The following is a 24,824-nucleotide window of genomic DNA, read 5'->3' as shown; positions in this document are numbered from 1 at the left end:
TCAATACGTATGTCTTAGATTTTCTGCGGTGGCCCAACCAGTAACAACATGGCCCGACTATGACGACATTTTTTGTCTTCACGTAAATGCCTATAACCTTTATTATTTTTCAAGCAATCAGTTCAAAACTTTCCGGAAACATACCTTATTATTAGACCTTTGCAACAATGTATTTAGATTTCCAAAATTCCTTTTGAAACGAAAGTTATGGGCGAATTCTAAAACGTGGCCCAACCACGACGACACTCCCCTACTACGGGATAATGAACAAAGAAAAATCTTACAATCAATTTCAATAATGATTAAAATACAAATTAATGTTGATTTTAATATTATACTAGCTGACCCGGTAAACTTCGTACTGTCACAAATTGAGCTGAATGACGTAAATTATAAATTTCGTGTGTACTCAAAAAATACGTTAAGTTTTGCACTTTTTTTGAGAAGTTCTTTGATGAAATTAGCTGACCACCGGATTGCCAAATAACCGTTGGAAATGTGGTTATTTTTCAATTTCTAGTACCCAGCAGTTGTGCTGGTGTCAATTTATTTTTTGTTAAATTGTTAACATTTAACAATAAATAGTAAAAATCAAATTAAATTCGCTGATTTTAGAAATACACCTTGAAAACCAATGTTGCGAATCGAGCGAGAAGTCAACCATGGGCCCTATTCTCACAGTCACTTCACCTAAATTTTTCAGGTGAAGTGACAATTTGCGATTCTCACAGTCCACAGACCTAGGTGACCCCGCTCACCTGGGTGACTGTACAAATCAAACGGGGAGCCGTTAGGTGAGGTGAGGTGACTGTGAGAAATGAGCGCGTGAGAGAAATAAGGAGAGGTGAGGTGACTGTGAGAATAGGGCCCCATGCCTGCTCACACGCGAAAGACTATGGGAAAAATAGCATTTAACACTTACGCCGCACACGCAGGCGTAAAAGAAACAGCCGCCGGTGCTGTGTGAGATATTTTGTTACCCACACACTCGCGCACGCTCATCCTCACATTGGCTTCCTGCATGGCTTATTCCCGAGGCAAAAAACTCATTCCCCACCAGTGCCTGTGAGGCTGGTGGCGCACTGGGATACAAATTTTGCATTACTTCATCTTCGCCCTTGATTTCACTCACGGGCTGGAGCGCGAGTCCTCGCGTGTAATCGGCTTCAGCAGATCAGGCAGTTTCTACCATGGTTTTTCTTTCTGTGTAGAAGCATTTCATAGACAAAATTTTTATCTTCAAACTATGCCGTATCCTGTCAGTTTGAACGTAATTTTCTCTTGCGTTACCTTAAACTAATTTCTTGTGTATAATGTAGCACTGATAGTAGCTCAAGCATCCCTTTTCTTGACTAACGAAAAGGTCTAAAATTGCTGGATTATTTTTCGAGTTATGCAGAAATTTGTGTTTCATTTGTATGGGAGCCCACCCCTTCCAGAAGGGGGAGGGGTTTCATATGAGTCCATCCTACTGACTCTAATCTAGCAAGCACCGTCTAGCCGAGATTCGAACATACGACGACTGGCTTGTTAAACCAGCATCGTTCCTCGAAGCTAACTGGGCGGTTTTATATAAATAGATATTATATAATTCGCTGTAATGATGTTCCCATTTAGGTCAAGTAAGATTTCTAGCAATGTTGTTCAAAGTGTTTTAGAATGTATAAAGTCATTTCGATCAGTAAGAAAATTCAGGTAAAGTTAACCAGAGAGATAATGAGAAGTGGTAAAGTGAATTGCTAAAGAAAGGTAGGAAAAAAGCAAAGCCTTGGGTTTTAAACGTCTTTCTTAGATTTGACCCGTCTTTATCGACAGACTTTACAGCCGACTATTAAAGTACAGGACGGTTATGGGGCTAGTGCAACAAACCTACTGACTCTATCTAGCAGCACCGCCTAGCCGAGATTCGAACATACGACGACTGGCTAGTTAGACCAGCATCGTACTTCGAAACCAACTAAGCGGTGTTAGAAAGGTAGGTAGGAGCAAAATGTTAAAATATTTATAATTTCAGAAGGAGAAAGAAACGTTTCGACGTCTTAAAGTTGACTTATTGCGCAGTTGCAAACAAAATAAGACATTTTTAGCTTAAGCTGGTTGCATTCGACGGAGAAATTTTTCTAATTTGCCTAAAATATTTCAAGGTTCGCAGTGGTCAGTAGATAACGGAGATATTTTGGGTTGTCCGGGTGTATGTCAAAATGTCTCCAACAGGTGGGGAGAAGAGCCCGCTCATTATCCACGATGTGTTGTTAATCAGGCCAAGACTAACCCTACAAAGTTGACTGTTTCACTCTCCCTAGGCACACCGCTTTAAACAAGTGCTTTGATGGTCCCTCCCTCTTCCGGATTCTAGTTTTTTTTATGAAATGTAGTATATATGGGCCAAAATAGAACAATCTCACCAGCAGTTCTTTGAATGGAATAGAGTTGCGTCCTTTGAGTTTCCTTAAGTGCTTCCATAATTAATAATTTTTTTAAAATTAATTTTCTTCTGGTATCCATGTGCAGTATTAACACTCGTTTTGGCCAAAGTTTTCTATATATAGCAGGAGATGCTTCATAAGCTAATACGAAAAAAATAATTAAAATAACTTATATTATGATTACCTATTAGCAAGGTCGTGTGGCTCCGCCGTCTGCCCAACATCGCGGTTTTGATATCAGACAGCCGTGAACCACCCAGTATCGCACCTCCTAGCTTGGCTACTCTATAGAGCATTGCCGGGCATGGCCACGTGGAGGCGCTAGGTAGGGGCTTGGGATATTTAATAATATTCATATTTTGTCCCAAAACTAGATTTCTTTTCTCATCTATTGGAGAAAAGAGAACGGAGATCCGTAAAAAAACAACCGAGAAATGGTCATTTAAGTGGAATCAGTTCTGAAAATGTTGCCAGTACATTCCTACCTTTATGACCATTTTAAAACATGACCGAAAACCATACCAGATGGATGTCAAACTTCAAAAAAGTTTCGCGACGGACTCCCGTTATAAATACTGCGCACTAGTTGTTTGATCTGGAGGCTGGAGGGCTGGGAGGCGGGTGCGACTCTATGGTTTGAAGTTTTTGTCGACTATCGCGAACGCACTCGTCACACTGCGTTCAATTTACTTTGTGGACTTATATTGAAACAGTGCAATGCCAGGGGGATATTCCAGGTTACCCTTATCATGAGATCGTATACGCATATGAATAACGTATACGCATATACACTAGCGCTGCCCATTGAGAAAATTCTAAAATATTTTCCACACAAGCTTGTCCCTAATTCGGTGAACAACTTTGTCGAAGACACCTCTACACGATTAGAATCACTAGTAATTGGAACCATGTATGTTGGAACCAATTAAGTCCATTCCTATATGCTGCGTAGACTTCAAAAAGGAGGTTCGATACCGTCCTTGTCGGAAACGTTCTTCTTCGGGACCGCCTTATGCAGCGGACTGGTGTATTGCAAAAATAAGAAATCGTCATACCGTCATCTTAAGTATTTACGGCGCACTCCCAGTTCACACTGGACGGTGCACTAAGAGCGCTCTCTGCGCACCACTCAGTGTAAAGTGAGAGTGCACCGTAAATATTTAAGATAGCGCAATACTTAGTTCAGCAATCTTATAGAAAATTATTGACTCTATAAATGCCCCATACATAACATTTTCGAATTTTGCTTGGTTGAGGTGTTACAGTTAAATAATCAAAATAGATGCACTGAGTGCAGGACAGCCCTGCGTGAGATACAGATCATGATCTGTACAACTGACGATAATTCGTACCTAATTTGTAATGGGGAAAGAAAATTATCTCTGAAACGCGAGTGTAGATTTTTGGCATTTTTTCTATGTAGGCAAATTAATATGAATACTAAAGAAAAACTTTTTAATAATGATTAAACAAAAACGTTTTGAATTTTTTAAAATTAAAGAGATTGATGATTCTTTTTCTTTCATCAAAATTCAGTCATCATTTGTTGTGGTAAAATAAAACAGAAAGTGAAGTGAATAATTCGTCTTCGTCTCCAAAACGACCATCCGCATGCCAATGAATTTCGGTCGGTAGCTATCCAGCGACATCCGTGATGACGACGATAGCGGCGCAATGCCAATGTTGGGGGGAGTTGGTGCTGGTGGTCAAGAAAAGCGGTGTTGAAAGTGGTGAAGGTCGTTGATGCCGACACGGCCACGCCGCCGCCGCTGCCCGTCGGTGCATCGTTACGCGTCCTTCAATGCGCTCCACGCGTTATTCGCTGGCTGCAAGTTGCGATGATGGTTCGGTGTTGTTGTGTTATTGTGGTTCAATAATTTTCGGCCGTCACCTTTCTCACTCACTCACTCACGCACCCATTCCAAGGCTCTTTTTTGTGGCCAGCAGCCAGCACCGTTACGTGCGTCTGGCAGCATTCGGGTGCGTGTCTTCGCACGCGGGAAAATGAAGTTGTAAAATAGTGCGAATCTACTACGCGCTTTCATGTACCTGCGCTTTCTTTCCATCATCTTGGATGGCCCCGGGCGGCAGTGGAATCCAACAGCTGCTGTTGGGGGCGGTGGGGTTGCAGGGGGTGAAGCTAACATAAATTGCTGAAGGTCGAAGCTTATGAAGTTTGGCGAGAGTGAGCAGGATAGCACTGGCAGTAATCGCGTAACCACTTTATATATAGCAATTTGTGATGATTTATGGTTATCGGATGGATCGGATTCATCCGTGCTGGCTGGCTGGAATGGATGTACTGGGAAGGTGGTACCCCCAATGATGTAAGGCACCAGTCCATTGAGAGTTGATTTATGGCCATAGGAAGACATAGAATGGTAGTCGAGGTATTTTACTAATTGTTCGTTGTCATAGGTTGAACAAAATATACATTCAATCAGTGTTTATTTAGAAAATCATGAATCATTTTTACCGCTGTTTGTTTAAGAGAATATGATTGATTGTTTTGTTTACCCATTCGATTCACTAATTGAGTGTCGCTTTTTTTCTATTTATTTTCCATTAGATGAACGTACGCGTCACGACGATGGACGCCGAGTTGGAGTTCGCGATACAGCAGAGCACCACCGGCAAGCAGCTGTTCGACCAGGTCGTCAAAACCATCGGCCTTCGGGAGGTGTGGTTCTTCGGGCTGCAGTACACAGACTCCAAAGGTGATCTGACGTGGATTAAGCTGTACAAAAAGGTACGTATCGTTGTTCATTTTGTAGGACGTAGGTAGTGTAGACCAGATCAGCTTCCGCGTATAAGCTGGCGGTAAAAGTAGGGCTTCGAGTTGTATACATACTAAGACTTACCCACGTAGTTTTGAGTCGAGCGATTAATGGTTGGTGTTGGTAGGAGAGCTTTCCTGCTTTTCATAAGCGTTTTACGGGCTTGTTTTTGACCGCTCGGTTATTGACCAAGACACGACCGCGACGGCGGCAGCAATGGAATGGATTAAGTGAGAAATTGGTAATTTATCGAATGAACGAAATGCTTTCTTTCCAGTCCGGGCGGAAGTTGAATTCGTGACTGTTTTGAATTTCAATTCGTTTGAAGTATTTGCTGATATTTGCTATTGATTTGATTGCTCGCGTGATTAGATTGCAACATCAGTTGGCACGAGCGAAGAAAACGTTGCGTTACTTTCGATTTTCAGTTTTCAGTTCAGTTCAGTTTTCAGTTGAGCTTTTGTTATTGTTATTTTGTGATTGATATTATTTGATTTCTCCACTATCGAACTGTAAACTGTAAAAAATTACTATTTTTCTGGTTGGTATTTTTACAAAACAATTTTACCAATTTCTATTCAGTGTGTGAAGCATACGAAACTGCCGTCATTCTGTACCTACACCACACGGTGTCCGTGTTATCACACTGGCAATTGCGATAACAAGTCTTGGGTGACGAGAAGAATGGATATTTGTTTAATCGTGCGGAGGAAAGGCTGCGGGGGTGACTTGCCACTTAAAAAACTTAAGAGTGAATTGGGAACACTTGAAACAGCAATAGGCGCCACCAGTGCACCATTCTGTGTGAGTCAGCCAATGTCACCGGAGTAAGCGCCAGTAAAATTGATAAAATTAATGTAATAACTCTGAACATAATGTGTGACCCTGGTGGTAGCAGTGCTGTGCTGTGCTTTTGACGGCGATAGAGCTGCGGTAAATCGCGCTGCATTGTTCGACTTGTTTGCTAGCGGGCAAACAATGCCCCCAAATTTGTCTCATTTATTTTTGTATACTAACAGATGACTAATTAGTTAGATTGTTTAGAGCAAAAAATTAGATTCTTTTCGTGATACTTAAACCCTTGAGCTACATATTCTGATCGTGATAAAAAATCGATTGAAAGGTTTAAATTATCTGATATAAAAGCTATGTCCATGAATTTCTGAATTTCTTTCACCATTTCATATGTCGAGTACTTAGACCTAAACCAATTATCGATAGAAGGCTTAATATTTATCGTTGTAGGGATTTCCTTATCTAATGTCCTATTTCTGTAATTCAAGTTTGTTATTTTCGGGAAAGTGGTCTTTACCTTCTACGAAAAAAGACCACCAGACCAGATTTGAATTTTATGCAAGCTGAATAGATACCTAGATTCATTTCGCTCTGGTTTATTTTTTAACCAGACCAACAAACAAGATCGATATCGATTGGAGAAAGAGCACGCACCAAATAGAAACATTCCACTGCTGAATCATCAGCGTCATAGCGGTTCAGCTAAACATTCTTTGAAGCTGAAACCGTTTCCGTGACACAAATAAAGCGCTTTTCATGATAAGAATTTAACGGAGGGACAGGGCTGAGTTTTACGCGTTTGCAGCAGCCAACTGCTCACGTACACACCGCTGTTATGTATTTTTTTAAATAACATATCACATGTAATTATCTAGCTATTACCATTTTGGGATTGACACTTAGATTGGACAACAATTTTGGCACAATAATTTGGGAACCGCATCTGAAATTTTGAATTTTTAAATATATTTGAAACCATCAGCTTAATCAAAGTTTCTGGCAGTTTGCTTTTTAAGGGTACCCCCTATCAATTGTTCAACTTTTAAAAATCATATTTTTTATTGATAATTTCGAAGATTGACTTTTTCCATTTGCAATTTTTTATATTTTTTGAAAGTCAAGTTCAATTGATTAAGCTGAAAACTTATATTCCAATGTTCGCCATTTTGTTTGGCACTCGTCACTCGTTTGGCAGTCGTCGTATGTTCGATTCTCGGCTGGGAGAGCCTGTTAGAGTCAATAGGATTCTAGCACTGACCCCGCACTGTCATGTATTCTTACAGCTGGTTGCGAAGTCTGTCGTATAAAAAACAAGGCCAAATTTCGATAACGGAATTCCCACCCTGGTTTTGCTTTTTATGTCTCTTTTTCCATTTCGTACAACCCCCGAGCGAAAAATAACTCAATCAATTCGTCTTTCGCATTATCGATCAAAAAAAGTTTGGAATGAGTCAAAAGCACAAGGTAATGAAACACCTACGTCACCTTAACCTAACACACTTTAGCAATCATAAACAAGTTCGAAGTTCGAGCGGATGAGAGTAAGATACCGAGAGAAAGAATGAGTAAGGACAGGGGAAGTGACAGAAACGTCTAGAAAATGAAGAGAGAAATAGATAAAAAAAAAGGAGAAGGGAAGCAACAATAAGAGGGTCAAATAGAAAGACAAAAAGAGGGAAAAGAAATACATAGAAAGCGGGGAAAAAGACATAAGAACAGAGAAAAGAAAGACAGAAAGAAGGAAAAGGAAAACTTTGAAAGAGGGCAAAGAAAGACACAGAAAGGGGGAAAAGAAAGACATGAACAGAGGGAAAAGGAAGACAAAAAGACGGAAAAGAGAAATTTTTATTTCTAGGAAGAGACAGAAAAAGAGAAAAGAAAGAAGCCATACAAAAAGGGAAACAAAGACATAGAAAAAGGGTAAATAAAGATAAAAAGAGAAAAGAAAAACAAAGAGGGAAAAGAAAGACGTACAAAGAGGGAAAACAAAGATAGAAAAAGGGGAAAAAGACACTGAAAGAGGAATAAAAAAGATAGCAAGAAGTGCAAAAAAGGGAAAAGAAAGTCAGAAAGAAAGACAAGAAAAACAAGGAAAGAGGGAAAAGAAACCAAAAGAAAAACATAAAGAAGGAAAAGAAAGACAAAAATATGGAAAAGAAACACTTAAAGAGGGAAAAGAAAGTCTTAAAGGTGGAAAAGAAAGACCGAAAGAGAAAAAAGAGACAAAGACATAAAAAGGGAAACAAAGTTATAGAAAGAAAGAAAAGAAAAACAAAAAGAGGGAAAACAAAGGCAGAAAGGGAAAAAAGAAAGATAGAAACAGGGAAAAAAGACATTGAAAGAGGGATAAAATACCGAAAGAGAAAAGACAGAAAGAGAGAAAGAAGGAAAAGAAAGACAAAAAAGGTAAAAGAAAGAGATTGAAAGAAAGAAAAGAGAAGTAGGTATATAAAAAGAGAAACAAAGACATAGAAAGAGTTAAAAGAAAGACAGAAAGAGAGAAAGAGGAAAAAGAAAGACAGAAACAGGGAAGAAAGACATTGAAAGAGGGATAAAAAAGACAGAAAAAAGGAAAAGAAAGACGTTAAAGAAAAGAAGAGAAAAACCTAGAAAGAGGGAAGAGAAACACAAAAAGAGAGAAAAGAAAGACAAAAAAGGGAAAAGAAACACATTGAAGGAGAGAAAAAAAGGCCGAAAGAGAGAAAAGAAAGAAAAGAAGACATAAAAAGAGAAACAAAAACATGAAAAGATGGAAAAAGACCGAAAGAGGCAAAAGAATTACCGAAAGAGTGAAAGAAAGCCATGCAAAGAGGAAAAAGAAAGACAGAAAAAGGGAAAAGAAAGACATATAAACAGGGAAAAGAAAGGCAGAAAGAGAGAAAAGAAAGATATAGAAAGCAGTTCAAGAAAGACATAGAAAGAGGGAAAAGAAAGACATACGAAATGGAAAAAAGGCATAGAAAGAGGGTAAAGAAAGAGATAGAAGGAAGGAAAAGAAAAACAGTGGTCAATATGAGCAAAAGATTTTTTTCCATTTAATTCTGCTATTATCGATTGATGATAGCAGCATTAAGTGGAAACAAATTCTTTTGCTGATATTTGAGATTCTACTAAGACTGGCAAGAATAACTTTTGAAAACGAAAAATTCAAATGGGTGCTGAAAAAAGTGCCAAAGAAATCTAAAATTATTTTAAAAAATCCAAGAATATCTAAAGACGATCGAGAAGTTTGAAAAAAAAAATCAGCGCGTCCAAAAAAGGCAAAAAATGATTCCTAAAACAGTTTCTAATACAAAATAAAACTAAAAAAGGTCCAAGAAAATGCTGAAGAAAGATGTGACATAATGTTAGAAATACGAAATAAATATAAAACTAATAAAGAACAGGAAAAGACGAAAAGTCTTAATAAGGTAATTCAAATTGTTTTTAAAGTTTTTGTCCCCCCCCCTCGAAATTGGCTCTAAAAATCGGAGGGCAAAATAAATAATTTGTTGGACATGAGTCAAAATTTTTTGTCTGTAGATTCTGAGTCTCAAGAATTCGAAAAATGATTTTTAATGCTACTAGTATGAAACAGAAGCGAAAGTTCAAATAATGCAATGATTAAAAAGCGGTAAAAAAATTCTTTCAATTTTGTTTCTCTTTTGTTTTTTACGCCCCCCCCCCCTTCAGTTGCCTAACAATCGAAGGACAAAAATTTTATAAAATAATTGTAATGACCTAATTTTAAGAAAAAACTCATAGAAGTAAAAACGGAGTCTAATAGAAAAAAGTCAACAATATATATAAAAATCAAAAAGATTAATATGCAGAGCGACTATTTATAATAATACTTAGAACGCTTAAGATGTCAAAAAATAAAGTCAGAAAAATTTCAAAAAACGGCTCAGACGAATTCAAAACAGTTCATGTACTCAAAAATACCAGAAAAGTCCAATAACAAGCCTGAAAAACTGCAATGGATTTTCAATCCAAGTTTAGTAAATGTCAAACAGAAAACCTAAAAAAATAAAAAGCGAATTCGAGAAACAGTTTAAAAAATACTTCTTATAAAACCATAAACTGTAAAGAAAAGTTGAAAAAAATCAAATAAAAGTCCCATAAGGTTCCAAAAAACGAAGAATATCTAAAAACGATCGAGAGAGGCTTGAAAAAAATCATAGCGCGTCCAAAAAAGGCAAAGGAATGAATCCTAAAACAGTCTCTAACACAAAATAAAAGTAAAAAAGGTTCAAGAAAAACTCTAAAAAAAGTTATGACAACATGTTAGAATTAAAAAAAACTAAGAAATCCAAATAAAAAAAATTAAAAGAGAAACAATCATATGTAAGCCAAAACACTCAATAGGAGTACATAGATAAATAAAGTCCATATCTAATAAACCTCCAAAATAAATTCAACAAAAATCAAACAATCCAAAAATATAAAAAAAATCAAAAATTTTCCAAGAGGTACTTCTAAAAAGATCTAAACAGACCACCAAACTTTACGAAAAATGTATTAAAAAGTTTAAAAGACACAAAAAATTAAAACAAGATTTAAAAAATTGGACCATTCAAAAGCAGTTATAATATAGTCTACGAAAATAACGTTTTAGTCTCGCCAACGGGAAAAGTCTTAGAATATCCGAGGAAAATTTTTAAAAACTCCAAAAAGGCTAAAAAAATTCAAAAATATTCTTGGCTAAAAATATTTGTAAAACAGATCTAAAAGCATCTAAGAGGGCCACAAAAGCTTGTGATATTGCTGCCGCACAAATTTGTACGAGTAGATTTGCTAGCGCTTTGCCAACTACATGCACTACATGCCCTTTCCTAAATCACAGGTCAATTTACAGCTTAGTGTAGTCGGTTCGGTACCCCCTTTTCATTTTTACCAATGTACGGAAAGTCACCACAACAGGTTTAACCAGTCGTTGGCTGGCAAGGATGGGCCCAGCCACTTGTAAAGCTTCCATTCTGCTAGCAGCAAAACGGCGGTGCATTCGATTGTAATGAAATTTTTCGCTTCCTTAGTTATTTGAGTACGCCAATTTGTTTGGTCAATATAAAATTCCAATCATCATCAGAGGATGATTTACTGTCTGTCGGAGCATCCTGTCACTTGAATTGGTGGTGACATTCCAGTTGCTGTCAGCAGCGCCTGCATTCCATTCACCAGCCGATGTCTCTCACTTCATATGTCTACCAGTAGATTAACTTGCAGTGGAATGTGTCGCCAAACGGGGGCTACTTATCAGTTATGAAATAATAATAACTCTATTCACTCGACTCTGTACCGAGGGGATGTAGCCGGCACAGCCGGCAAACGTTAGTCATACCCACTCATAACTACGCTGCGAAGGTGAACTACATAAATTTATGATGTCCCGCAGTGGATAGGTGTAAGAGAAGAGTGCGTGATGCGTGTGTCGTAACCCTGCTAGATGTTTTGTTGTAATTAAGTAAACCATTTGCTATGATGTGACATGATGTGTCTAAGCTAGTTAGCTAGCTAGAGACAGAGCAACAAAAAAAACTTACGTAAACTACCATTTTTATACCAACACACTCCATTCCGGGGCCGCCCAACGGAGCAGCCAGAAAATGTCGTCTGCAAGCACATGAAAAAAATTAAAACCATTATCAGACGGAACATTGAGCAGCGCATTTCGACCGGACAGCAGCAGAAGACTGAAGGTGACGAAGAGGAAGACTCGGACGGTGATGATATGGTAAGACCGATGATAGTAGTTTGAGAGTATCGCTTGACATTTTCCTAACAGCGTATAAGAAGTATAAAACTGGTGCAACTCCAGAAAATTTTATCGTGGATGGCATCCACTGAAACATATGACTATTGCAGTCGAAAAGAAAAGATTAACAAATTCGTGTTCTTTTTTGGCAGTCAAATGCTTGGTTGAAGTTTGAAAGCTTTTCTAAATGGAGAAAGTTAATTTAATACCTAATTAATATTATCAGAGTTGATTGCTGGCCTTCCTATATAACTTGCAGAATTCAAAGGAATGTATGTTGAGACTTACCGTGTAGCTTCAAAACAATAGTGTTGCCAGTTTCTTTTGCATACGTTGACACTTTGACTAGACAACCGGTAACGTTTGTTGCCAAGCTTCCAATCAACACGAGGTCGACTGTGCATGATTACTATCTCGCTACTTGATCTGCGAATTCCGCATCGCGATTCCTTAGGAATGCCTCATGTTGCTTCAACTTTCAAGATTTCATAGCACAGCGTTTGGATAGAATAAGCCTCCTATGTCATCGATGATACGTGCTTTCGCTTCTATTGTTGGGAAAAGTTCCAGCATTTTCTCACGTAGAATCACTAGACACTGACTTTTTTGCAACAGGATAATTGTGATATTTTCATTAATTAAGACAATGATTAACAATAATGTAGGAAAACACAGCAACAAATCTAATCGCTTTAATTTCAGAAGATCACTAGAGAATGATCGTAAAGATTGATGCGAAAATACGAAAGTGAAATTGACAGGAAGTGAGAAGATGTGGTGAATAAAATTGAGATTGCTTTTTCATGAGAGAAATCCTGCTTAGGAACCTTTTTGATAGTAAGGCGCGTTTGATAATGTATCTTTCGCTTCGCCATTTTGGTCATCACTATGCCCCTTCAATATTCCTAAATTGGATTGACCAAATGCTTAGCCCCACCTGCCATTCACAACACAATATATTCTTGGTTTGTACCGAAATTTTCTAGTTGATCTAATTAATCATTGTTCGCATCAGACACTTCCTACTTTTCCAAAATAGTTTACGTCATGATCACGTATAAACGTATATACGAGAATAAAAAGAAAAAAAAACATTTGTTGTAGGGTTTATTTCTAATTCCCGTCGTAGTAAGTAAAGCCATTCTAATTTTCGTCATTTGTTGGATGGATTTAATGAATACTCCAAAAGTTCTTGTACTGATTTAACTAAAACACACTTACCTTCCGATCCGTGAACTTTGAAATCACTGAAAAGCGATTATTAAGGCATACTATTGAAATTACGCAACTGACTTTATTTCTTAAATTCATCGTACCGTTTTAAAATCTGTTCATCAGAATTTTTCATCATCCGAACTAAAAATCACAATGTTTACGAAGCTAACGCGCATGTATTTGTGTAGGACGGCATGACAAATGTTATTCTACAAAATTTCTGCAGGTCAGGCAAGTTTTCCCTGCTGTAGAATAACGACAATGCCTTGTGTGAGTTATTTTCATTTATGAATGACGGAAATTAAAACAATTAGTCGACATTTTCTTCTTCGTCGCACGTAAAAACGTAAGAAATTTGGCTGGTAGGACTTCTTTATTGATAAAAAGCATTTAAATAGATCTGAGCTCACTTTGATAGCGTATGATAGACAGCAAACTAAAATATTAGGGAATAACTAGTTTTGCATTGTGTGTCATAAAAATGCTGATATTTTGAATAATTTGTGTTGGATAGGACGGGAATAGGCAATTACGACGAAGCAACAACATACCCGACGATGTTTGGTTCCTGAGACGTGAATTTTTAAAGCAGATAAATGACAGCAAAGGAAAATCGAGTTTTTCTACAATAAACTCAGGGAACAACAATTTAAAAAATTGTCGCTGGGAATTAACAAATATGAAAAAAGTTTAATAATATACTATCGTTTCTCGACTTTTTTTCTACCGTTGTTTAAAAATTTGGTGAAAAACATTTTTCGTATAACATTTTCCTGGATTGTTGAAAATAAAAATGAAGATGAAGTTTTAAAATAGGCTACATCCAAGAAAATCGTAAAATTTCCCTGCGGCCCACTTTGTACGATAACTTGAAAAATCAGAAAAAACGTGGCTCAGCTGCCAAAGCCACAACGAAAATTTGTTCAGATTGTGTACACACCGTGTCCCGTGTGTGTTTTACACTAGGAAGATATAATATTAAGAATATTAGGAATTTTTCAGTTTGCCTAAATCTATAGATTTTTCGCATTAAACATTGACTCTTCCTCAAGAGTTGTCTTTAGATATTAATTATCTTTGACTGATAATAAAGAAAATATTTGCACTAACTGCGTAGGCGCAGTTTCAACATTTTTTGATATCTATATTTCACATCAGCCATTTATTGTCATCCTTTCATAGTAGTTTTTTAGTGTCCTATTTTGACAATTTTCCTCGCTTCTTTGGCGTTTTTTTAGCGTCTTTTCATCGCATTTTTGTCCTTTTTTATCGTCATCATGTTTCCATCATTTTTTGCTGTTTTTTCACTGCCTCTTCGTCGTCTTTTTATTGTCTATTAGCTGTATTTTCTTCTTTTTTCTGACACCTTTTCAACATTTCGTTGTTGCTTGTGGTCATTTTCGATGTCTGTCGCCATCTTTTATCTTCTCGTTTCTTCGTATTCGTCGTCTTTTTGTCATCTCTCTGTCGTATTTTTGTAGTTTCATCGTCTGTTAATCGTTTTGTAATTTCTGTTTGTTTGTCGCTTTTTGCGGCAACTTTTTATTGTCTTTTTATTGCTCTTTTGTTATTTTATCGTCTTTTCGTTGTTTTTTTGGCGTCTTTACATCATCTTCTGTCGTCGTTTCGCCGATTTTTGTTGTTTTTTTTGTCATTTTCCGTCGTCCTGTTTGCAAGTCAGCAAAAACGTCATTGTTTTTTTTTTGCCCATTTCTTGGTTCATTTTCTTTTTTGGGCTTTTCTGTCAAAAGTGTTGTTCCTTCGTCGTCTTTCTGTCGTATATTCATCTCTTCGGGGTCTTTTTTGCATGTTTTGTCTCCTTTTTGACGCTTTTCAAACGTCTTTTTGTTATAGACTCAATTTCCTGCTTGAAGTTTGACTGAACTATCAAAAGATTATTTCTTTTTACAATTTTTTCTTGATTTTGGATGGGATTCCATGACTTCCACATTTCAATAATTGATATCTCTCTTGAAAATTTCCTACTAGTCTAGGTTAGTCAACTTTTCCATAGATTCTGGACTTCCGAAAGAACTCATAACATTGCAGAATTTTCGTACTTTTTTCGTTTACGTTTGAAACGTTGCTGATTGAAAAAGGATTGTCATTAGGTGAGGATCTTTGATATTGCTGCTTTGGCGTCGTTTCGTCAACTCTTCATCACTTTTTGGCCATTTTTTAATCGAAATTCAAGGCAAGCTTCGAGTTATGATGCTGGTTTAACAAGCCAGTCGTCGTAGGTTCGAATCTCGGTTGGACGGTGCTGCTAGAGTCCGTAGGATCGTTGTACTAACTCCGTAATTGTCCTGTATTCCATCTGTCCTCGCAAAGCAGCGATAATAAAAACTTAAAATCTCAAAACTCAACAAAAATCAACAGCAATTGTGCATCATGTCTAGCCTAATTCTATGCAGAAAATCTCACATTCGTAACGTGGTTTGAGAGCTCTCGTAAGGTGTATGAGATTCCTCACAAGTCGTTTTGGTACCTCTCTTAAATCGTTTCGATGTCTGTCGTAGATCGTCTTAAGCAATCTCGAAACGAGTCTTGAGATCTCTCGTATGTCGTCTTTAGGCCTATCGTAAGTCGACTTGAGGCCACTCATAAGTCGTCTTGAGACGTCTCGTGAGGCGTCTTGAGACTTTTTGCAACACGTATTGAGGCTTTGTGACCTTGAGCTCTCTTGAAAGTCGCCTTTGAGCATCTCACAAGTCATCTTGGGGCCTTTCATAAGCCGTCCTGAGGGCTCTCAAAAGCCGTTTTGAGGTCTCTCGAAAGTTGTCTTAAGTCTGGCGTAAATCGCCTTAAAGCACCCCACAGTCATTCTGTCAAATCTCGACGGACAGGGTCAGTACGCCCTCTGTGGATGACGGTGGTAACTTTTAGGTTGTATATGTGCCATCACTCTAGCATCACAATTATACTGACATCGTTGTATGACTTCGTACTTACATCAATATCACACCCATACATTCTTTCGGATGGTTGCGATCACTAACACTTATAAGCAGTAGTAACTCTCTTGGGATAAGAGATGGCCTTAGAAGTATCATCCTTTGCTGTGTATTTGCGAACCTCCTACTATGCCCAGTCTTGAGTTCTGGAGTCTTCGCTTAAAGCCTCTCGTAAGTCGTTTTGAGGCTCCTTACATGTCGTCTTGTGACCTCGTAAATCCGTTTGAGGCCTCTCGTAAGTCGTCATAAAGCCTCTCGTGATGCGTTTTGAGGCCTCTGGCTAGGACTCGAAAGTCGTCTTGAGATTTCTCGGACGACGCCTTGAGGTCTCTCGTAAGTCGTCTTGGGACCTCTCGTAAGGCATCATGAGGCTCCTCGAAACACGTTTTGAGACCTCTAAGGTCTTTCGAAAGCCGTCGACGACATACGAGGGTCGTCAAGATGACTTATGAGAAGCCGCAAGACGGCTTACGAGAAGCCTTAAGATGACTTCTGAGAATCCTCAAGATATCTTACGAGAGGTCTTAAGACGATTTACGCGACCCTAAGTTAATCACCTAAAGACCACTCGTAAGACATCTTGAGACCTCTAGAAAAGACCAAGAAATACCTCTTGGAAGTCATCATTAGGCTTCTCGTAAGGCATCTTGAGGCATCTCATAAGTCATCTTGAGGCCTCTCATGAGTCGTCATGAGGTCTCTCGTAAATCGCTTTGAGGCTTATCGTTAGTCGTCTTAAGACCTCTCGTAACGCGTCTTGAGACCTCTCGTAAGTCGTCTTGAGGCCGCTCATAAGACGTTTTGAGATGTCTCAAAAGGCGTCTGAGACCTTCCTCAAGGCGTCTGGGGACCTCCCTTAAGTCCTCTTGAGGTTACTCATAAGTCATCTTGATCTCTCGAAAGTCGCCTTAAGGTCTCTCGGAAGTCATTTTAAGACTTCTCGTAAGGCATCTTCACACGTTTTCTAAGGCGTCCTGAGGTTCACATAAGTCATCTTGAGACTTCGTAAAACGTTTTGAGGCTGTCGAAAGTCATCTCGTAAGCCTCTCGTAACACGTCTTGAGGCCTCTCGTAGGCCGTGTTGAGGTTCTCGGAAGTCGCCTTAAGGCCTCTCGGAAGTTGTCTTGAGGCTTCCCGAGAGTCGTCGTGGGACCTTTGATAAGGCGTCTTGACGCTTCTCGTAATTCGTCGTGAGGCCTCTCGTACATCATCTTGAGGTCTCTCGAAAGCTGTCGTCGACTTACTAGACTATTCATCCCCAAGATGACTGACCAGAAGCCTCAAGACGGCTTAGGAAAGGCCTAAAGACGACTCTGGAGAGACTTTAAGGCGACTTACGAGAGGCCTTAAGCCGACTTACGAGGAGCCTCAAGTTGCCTTACGAAAGTAAGTCACCTTAAGGCCTCCCATAAGTCGTTCTGAGGCCTCTGGAGAGTTGTCTTGAAGCCTGTCGGAAGTCGTCTTAAGACCTTTCATAAGTCGTCTTGAGGCCTCTCGAAAGTTGTTTTGAGGCCTTTTGAAAGTTGTCTCAAGGCCTGGCGTAAATCGTCTTAAAGCCTCTCGTAAGTTGTCTTATCAGCAGCATCTTTGGGTCGATCAGCACGTTCCTCACATTGGAGATTAGGGATTAAGGGCTCTCGTAAGGCGTCTTGAGACCTCTCTTTAAGAGTCTTGAGACTTTTCGAACCATTCTGAGGCTTATCGTAAGTCATCTTGAGTCTATCTCTCTCAGTCTCTCTTTCTCCCTCAATCTGTATCTCAATATCTCTCTCAGTTTCTCTCCTTCTCTCAATCTCACTACCAGTATGTTTCTAAATATCAGAAGCAACATGATTTGAATGCTTCAATACTTGCTGATTTCAACAACATCGTGGTCAACGAAAAATTGAGAATCCTCTTTTTACAGCAGATTCCTACTAAACTTAAGATGATCAATCTTCAAGAGATGTCAGACTACAACAAAAAATTTTAAACAGAGTTGTCACCATTTGCCACCTTGGTAGGATCAAAGTGCATTGATTTATTGGAACCGAGTGAAACGAAGTCGAACATTGACGGAGAGAAGCCTGTGATTCTCCATCATGACAATGCTTGGTCACATGTTGCGCACTCACGCTGGGATACGCTTACGATTTGTGAGCCTCTCGAAACACATTCCAGGTGTTCTTTTTTGATTATTTTTTGAAGATTTGAAATTTGAAAGCATAAATCATACCGAAGAGCAAAATTGGGCATTTTTTCTAATCTGAAGGTTGTAAAATTAAGGAAGTAATGAACACACAAAAAATGTGCTTAATTTGTATTTCTAATTTGAAAAATAGGAATTTGTCAATTTAGATAACCTTTGGCTAATTTCGGGTACAAATATTTATAATTAATCGAGACTAATATTTGTCGAAAATAGTCGTCATTCCATATAATTGTTCAAACGACTCCAAAAATTCAAAAAAGACGTCAGCGTGAATCAAATATAGTTATGCAACCCGTCGTCACGCCTGTGCAGCGGTGTGAATTTGATTTATTCTACGCTAGAACGCGAGATCCTTTGGCTGTTTGCAGTTGAATAATCGAATCACTCGGATCGTGCTAAAACCTATTCTATTGTCTGGACTAAAAAAATTTATGCGAACCAAAGCAATATATTAAATTAACTTTTGACCCAAAATTTTCACCTAAAACAGTTGTTCCCCTGCTCTGGAAGCGCCTCTGATATCAACTCTATTTAATGAGTAAACATCCGACTGGCTGCGCAACGCTGCGCTGCGCTGGTGGATGTCGTCTTATTATTTGCTCACGTAAAGCCACAAATTTTACAGCAAAAATATATACAAAACCGTCGTGTTGCATGACATCATTCCCACATTAATACTTTTTGTATGCGCAACTCGTACTCGTACGACCCGACCGACCGTCTGCGCTCTGGTGATGGTTCTTCCCCCTTGCTTGCTGCCCGACCGAAGGACGACCCTAACTCGCAATCTGAAACACGATGAGTGCATAAATAAATTAAGACAGAAAAAAGGTCATGCTTGGTTGGTATTGAAAGCACCGCGCGGGAAGTGACCTCATGGATTGCTGATAAACTGCTGCAGTTTCCTATAGGCATCAAGATGCTTTGCAGATGGTACAGTGCGGAGTCTACTAGTTCGATGTTTCTATTAGATTTTCTTATCATTTTTATTCATTACTTTTTGTGTTTTTTTGGTACAGAACCGTACGCAACCGGAAATTGTTCTTTCTGATTATGTCAATACGTTTATGTAGTCATTCACCCAATGAACTTGACGTCATTGATGGGGCTTCATCCCAAAATTAAGAATCATGCTCACGTCGATTAATACAATCGGGGATAAAAAGGTGTGTAAAGTACACCTAATTATCAAGCGGTGAATAGTTCCGTTTCTGCTCGTGATTCTTAGCAAAAATCTTATCCTAGCGTAATGTCACGTCATCCACCTGCCTGCATTTTTTTCTTCTCTGTCACCATCTACGTGACCATAAATAGGTGTTGTTCCTATTTGCAGGAACAATTAGCGCTCAACGTGCCACGTCTCGGTTAAAATGAGAATTTGTTTTCTGTTTGTTTTGTGCGCTGCTGCTATCGGTTTTTGTTAATTAGGTCCACCGATATGAACTAATGGAGCAGTCCATCTCAACCGGAACTCGACAGGGTCACGAGCGAGATAAAACGCGCTGTTGTTTAGAACCAAGTTTTTTCGTTAGTCATACAATCATCGAGTTAAAAAATACTTATCGAACTATTTTACCATCCCCCCACTGCATACCGTCCTAATGGAATTCAGACAGGATCGATGCCTTTTTCACGATGGGTAATCAACCAGTTATTAATTTCTAATTATCTCAAAAACCAGCACAATTTTTTTGTATTCTAAATGTTTGATATTTCCTCAACAGGTCATGAGCCAGGACGTCCAGAAGGGTGACCCACTCCAGTTCAAGTTCCGTGCCAAATTCTACCCGGAGGACGTCGCCGACGAACTGATCCAGGACATTACCCTGCGGCTGTTCTACCTACAGGTGAAGAATGCGATCCTCTCGGATGAAATCTACTGCCCGCCGGAGACGTCGGTGCTGCTGGCTTCGTATGCCGTCCAAGCGCGCCACGGAGACTACAACAAGACGACACACACGCCCGGTTTCCTCGTTAACGACCGGCTGCTGCCCCAGCGGTGAGTTTATTTTTTGGTCCCCAGTTAAAGTCCGAAACGAATGCGCTACTTTGGTGACTTTTGCAGCGTTATTGATCAGCATAAAATGTCCAAGGATGAGTGGGAGAACTCGATCACCACCTGGTGGCAGGAGCATCGCGGAATGCTGCGCGAAGACGCTATGATGGAGTATCTGAAGATCGCCCAGGATTTGGAAATGTACGGCGTCAACTACTTTGAAATTCGCAACAAGAAGGGAACCGAGCTGTGGCTCGGTGTTGACGCCCTCGGGCTCAACATCTACGAGAAGGACGACAGACTCACGCCGAAGATCGGTTTCCCGTGGTCCGAGATACGGAACATTTCCTTCAACGATCGGAAGTTCATCATCAAGGTGGGTGACCAGCAATGCAACCAACCGAATTGAATTGACCGTCATTTTTCTTGCAGCCAATCGATAAAAAAGCACCGGATTTTGTTTTCTTCGCTCCTCGCGTTCGCATCAACAAGCGCATTTTGGCGCTGTGCATGGGAAACCACGAGCTGTACATGCGCCGCCGTAAGCCGGACACGATCGATGTGCAGCAGATGAAGGCCCAAGCCAGGGAGGAAAAGAACGCTAAGCAGCAGGAACGCGAAAAGCTGCAGCTAGCGCTGGCCGCCCGCGAACGTGCGGAGAAAAAACAACAGGAATACGAAGACCGACTGCGAACCATGCAGGAAGAGATGGAACGCTCGCAAGCGAACCTGATCGAAGCACAGGACATGATCCGTCGTCTGGAGGAGCAGCTCAAACAGCTGCAAGCGGCCAAGGACGAACTGGAAGCACGCCAGAACGAACTGCAGGTCATGATCCGGCGCCTGGAGGAAACCAAGAACATGGAAGCGGCCGAACGTGCCAAACTGGAGGATGAGATCCGCGCCAAACAGGAGGAGGTACAGAAGATCCAGGACGAGGTCTCGATAAAGGACTCCGAAACCAAGCGCCTGCAGGAGGAGGTCGAAGAGGCCAGACGGAAACAGGTAAAGCGTAAAGTATGTATGATTTTTTTCGATTTTTTCTCGTTCTCGAAGGCAGACAAGAGCACACAGAAACCGCACCTCACCTTAAAAAAGGCACCAAAAAACTATCCTTTCCGTTACGCCTTCTTGCGGATGCGGCCATCACCGACGAACCACCATCAATCACATACCTCTTCAAGATGGATTCGGATCAAAATCTGTGGAAAACTGAACCTCTATTCTTTTGTACAGGACTAATATTTTATCTCTCATTATTATAGCTATTACTACAATCACTTAGAATGCATTTTGCTTTGATTCATTGATACCCGTTGAATTGATGAAATTAATCTAACGAAACAATACGCACTATTCGTAGAACGAAGCGGCAGCCGCACTGCTGGCCGCTACCACCACGCCCAAGCACCACCACGTCGAGGAGGAAGAGGACAACGAGGAGGAGCTGACGAATGGCGAAAATGGCACGCAGGACTTCTCCAAGGACTTCGACACCGACGAGCACATAAAGGACCCCGTCGAGGAGAGACGCACGCTAGCCGAACGTAACGAGCGTCTGCACGATCAGCTTAAGGTGAGTGTTCTATAGCCATGTGTCTTAATCTGTTTACAGTTCGATTAGGTAAATTAGGAAGATTGGAGTGGGTAACTCAGCATTCGAGGAGGCTTTTACAACAGTTTACGGTTAGCTAAAGACACACAGTAGCGCTTCTCAAGTGACTTTTGAGTTTAGGTTATGAACCTCTCACGTTCTGGCAATAAATCGAGCACACGACTGACTTGGTGACGGCAGATTTAGATGGTTTTTCTCGATGCCAGATGGAAAAGTTCGACTAACCGTAAAGCTGGATTTCGTAAGACAATTCAACTTACCGTTAATGGTAATTTGAAGAGCCCATTTGCATTTCTCGGCCGTAGGCACAATTTAGTACGTGCCATTGGTCAATAAAAATAAAGAAGGTTTCTACAAAGCGCCTCGGTAGTGGTTGGTGGTTTGGTTGCTTTCGTGAGATAAGACCAGGTACTGATAAAAAAAATCATTTTCAGCCTCTAGAATTGTTACCGGTTCACCTTCTATGGATCGTCCTATGGTCATCGAGCTGTGAGCTTCAGTGTTTCTAAGTCGTTCCTTGGCGGTATGAAACCATCAACCCCTAAGGTCTTAATAATCGTTCCTTAGCAGCCGCAGGCTCATTGTAAACGCAGTTGTCCCTGACTCTGCCCGCTACACCATCATTTCTGATAGACATTTGAAGTAGCGTATAAGCTTCTATGTCTTATATGTAACCGAACTCTTCCAATCCAGTGCTGATTCAGTACCAGAACGTATCTTCATAGTAGCTCGTTGATAATCTTCAAACGATTGTGTGAATGTCACAGTTCATGCTTTGCCGTAATTTCAAGGATGTGTAATCAATTCTATACTCCACTGATAGGGTGATATATTCCTTCAATATCAGAAGTGCTCCGACGTTTGTCCATCATACTTATTTAATTGACTAGCAGTCCTAAGATAGCCTGATAAACAAATTTCTCCAATTCTCGAGTTTTGGGAAAATATTCCAGTAACCAGCGCTTCCAGAAATGATGTTTCGTTAAATGTATGTGTACGGCCAGTGGCTCAGTTTTTCATTTTAAGGTGAAATTGTTGACGTTTTGCCTAAGATCACACGTTTGGGTTGACGTTGTTTGACAAATTTTACGCTATGCTTCTGAACGATTACATGAATTTGCAGAGTAAAACTTTAACACAAAATACATTGAACTTTTCAACAAATTAAAATTGGCATCACTGTATATCAAACAAGTTATAACAATAAGACACGTTGAACACGACGGTTGTGTTTTCAATTTTCTGTCCGAAAGTTTCGCCCTCCATGTCCTTGTCGCGTATAATTTGAGTTGTCGTAAAACGGTAACATTTTTTGGTCCCATCGAGTCGGATATGGGACATGGAGTTGATTTCGCGTCGTGTTAAAAGTGATACATGTGAATTCGATTGTGCTTTGTGTTGAGCAACGTCGACGGCTAGCACTTGGGCTACGCCACCACGAAAAGTGAAAATCGCCATTTTGTTCTTCGGCTCGCAGCCGTATTGAATTGTGTGTAGATCTCACCACCACAGCGAACCCGTAACAGAAAACATTTTCTGAGTCGCAATTCTGGAATGTTGTGATATTAGTGTATGAGCAAACGTGTCCATGACACAAGTGTTAGTGTTCAAATGGCTCGTCTCACCAAGTGAGATATGTACAGTGCTATTTCTCGCCATGCGAGATATGTGAACGCAAGCCGATTTGCAGTTAATAGCCCCAGCGGCGAAGAGACATGCTACTAATCAGTGATATATAAGCCTCACCGTGTGAGCAATTTGTGAAGAATTTTGCCAAAGAAGAGGCAATAAAAAGTGATACCGAATGTCAAATTTGGACACACCAAGTAGAGTGGTTCCATCGATACCACGAAGAAATATATTGAGTGCTTTATCCGGAGACGAAATTCGGAACCCACACGTACCAGTCGCACAGCAGAAGATCGCACAGCAGATTGCGGAAAGTCGAAGAATAATGGAAAAGAATTTGGAAGTGTTGACAGATCGTCGAGATATGTTGATCGACAAATTATTTCGGATCACTGAGGCAGTAGAATTAGATGATGTGAATATACATCTCCTTCGGTTGCATTTGGATACTGTGCGCAGATGTTCGGATGAATACGAGAAAATATACTCCGAAATGCTAACTTTATCGTCAAGGGAACAACGAGATATAAATCGATTGGAGTATGTAAGGTTTGAAAAGGTACATGATCAGTTATATGTTACATTACAAATGAAAATAGCGAATACTCTGGAAGCGGAGTCCAAACGGGAAAGTATAAATACATCGACTGCTCCACAGCAGGTTTTAGTTCATGCTGCTGCGCCACAACTACATGCTCCCTTCCCAACGTTCGACGGTAGTGTTGAGAATTGGTACAGCTTTAAGAGCCTTTTCCAAAGCATAATGAGTAAATACCCGAACGAAACTGCTGCTATGAAAATTCTCCACTTACGAAATGCGCTGATTGGTGAAGCAAGGGATAAAATTGACCAAGAAGTGATTAATAATAACGACTACAATCAGGCCTGGAAGATTCTAGAAAACGCCTACGAAGACAAACGATTGATCGTGGACACGCACATCGACGCAATTTTGGAAATCGGTAAGGTAACCCGAGAGAATCGAGGTAAGACAATCACTAAACTTGTTGACAGCTGTTCCAAACATACAGATGCTTTGAGTAGTCACGGATTTAAGGTAGAAGGTCTTGCAGAGCTAATTCTCGTAAACATTTTGTATAAGAAACTAGATAAAGAAACGCAGGAACAGTGGGAGTTGGAACTTGGGCGTGGTGAATTGCCCGCTTTCAGTAGTTTTTTAGATTTTTTACGGGAACGTGGACGTGTTTTATTACGAACCAGTCGCTTGCAGCAGCAAACCCCTCAGCAATTATCTAATCATCCTAAGCAGGGTCAAGGATTCAGCCGTAAAGTTCCAATGCAAAATATTTCGAAGTCTTTCGTGCAAACTGTACGAGCAACCTGTCCGTGTTGTAAATCTGAACATGCAATATATCAGTGTCCCAAATTCCATAATCAAGAAGTCGTTGAGCGCAAGACTGTAGTAGTTAAATCTAATTTATGCTTCAACTGCTTGAAGGAGTCCCATCGTGTTAGTGATTGTCCGTCAGAC

At 39.9% G+C, this 24,824-nt stretch overlaps 1 protein-coding gene across 5 annotated transcripts in view; it reads left to right on the top strand.

The window, feature by feature from the left end:
• LOC128745273 (moesin/ezrin/radixin homolog 1) overlaps window positions 1–24,824 on the top strand; it is an 88,008-nt gene that overhangs the window by 50,180 nt on the left and 13,004 nt on the right. For 4 of the 5 annotated variants that reach the window (XM_053842303.1, XM_053842304.1, XM_053842300.1 and 1 more), the window contains exons 3-7: window positions 4,996–5,175; window positions 19,817–20,091; window positions 20,158–20,464; window positions 20,521–21,105; window positions 21,452–21,664. In XM_053842303.1, coding sequence (XP_053698278.1) covers window positions 4,996–5,175; window positions 19,817–20,091; window positions 20,158–20,464; window positions 20,521–21,105; window positions 21,452–21,664 — 1,560 coding nt within the window. The remainder of the gene's footprint in view (window positions 1–4,995; window positions 5,176–19,816; window positions 20,092–20,157; window positions 20,465–20,520; window positions 21,106–21,451; window positions 21,665–24,824) is intronic. The other variant, XM_053842305.1, reaches the window with a different exon arrangement.

This window comes from Sabethes cyaneus, chromosome 1, assembly GCF_943734655.1.
Source record: "Sabethes cyaneus chromosome 1, idSabCyanKW18_F2, whole genome shotgun sequence".
NCBI classification, from domain to species: domain Eukaryota; kingdom Metazoa; phylum Arthropoda; class Insecta; order Diptera; family Culicidae; genus Sabethes; species Sabethes cyaneus.
The sequence above is the reverse complement of the archived record's forward strand: the minus strand, read 5'-3'. Positions and strand labels throughout refer to the sequence as shown.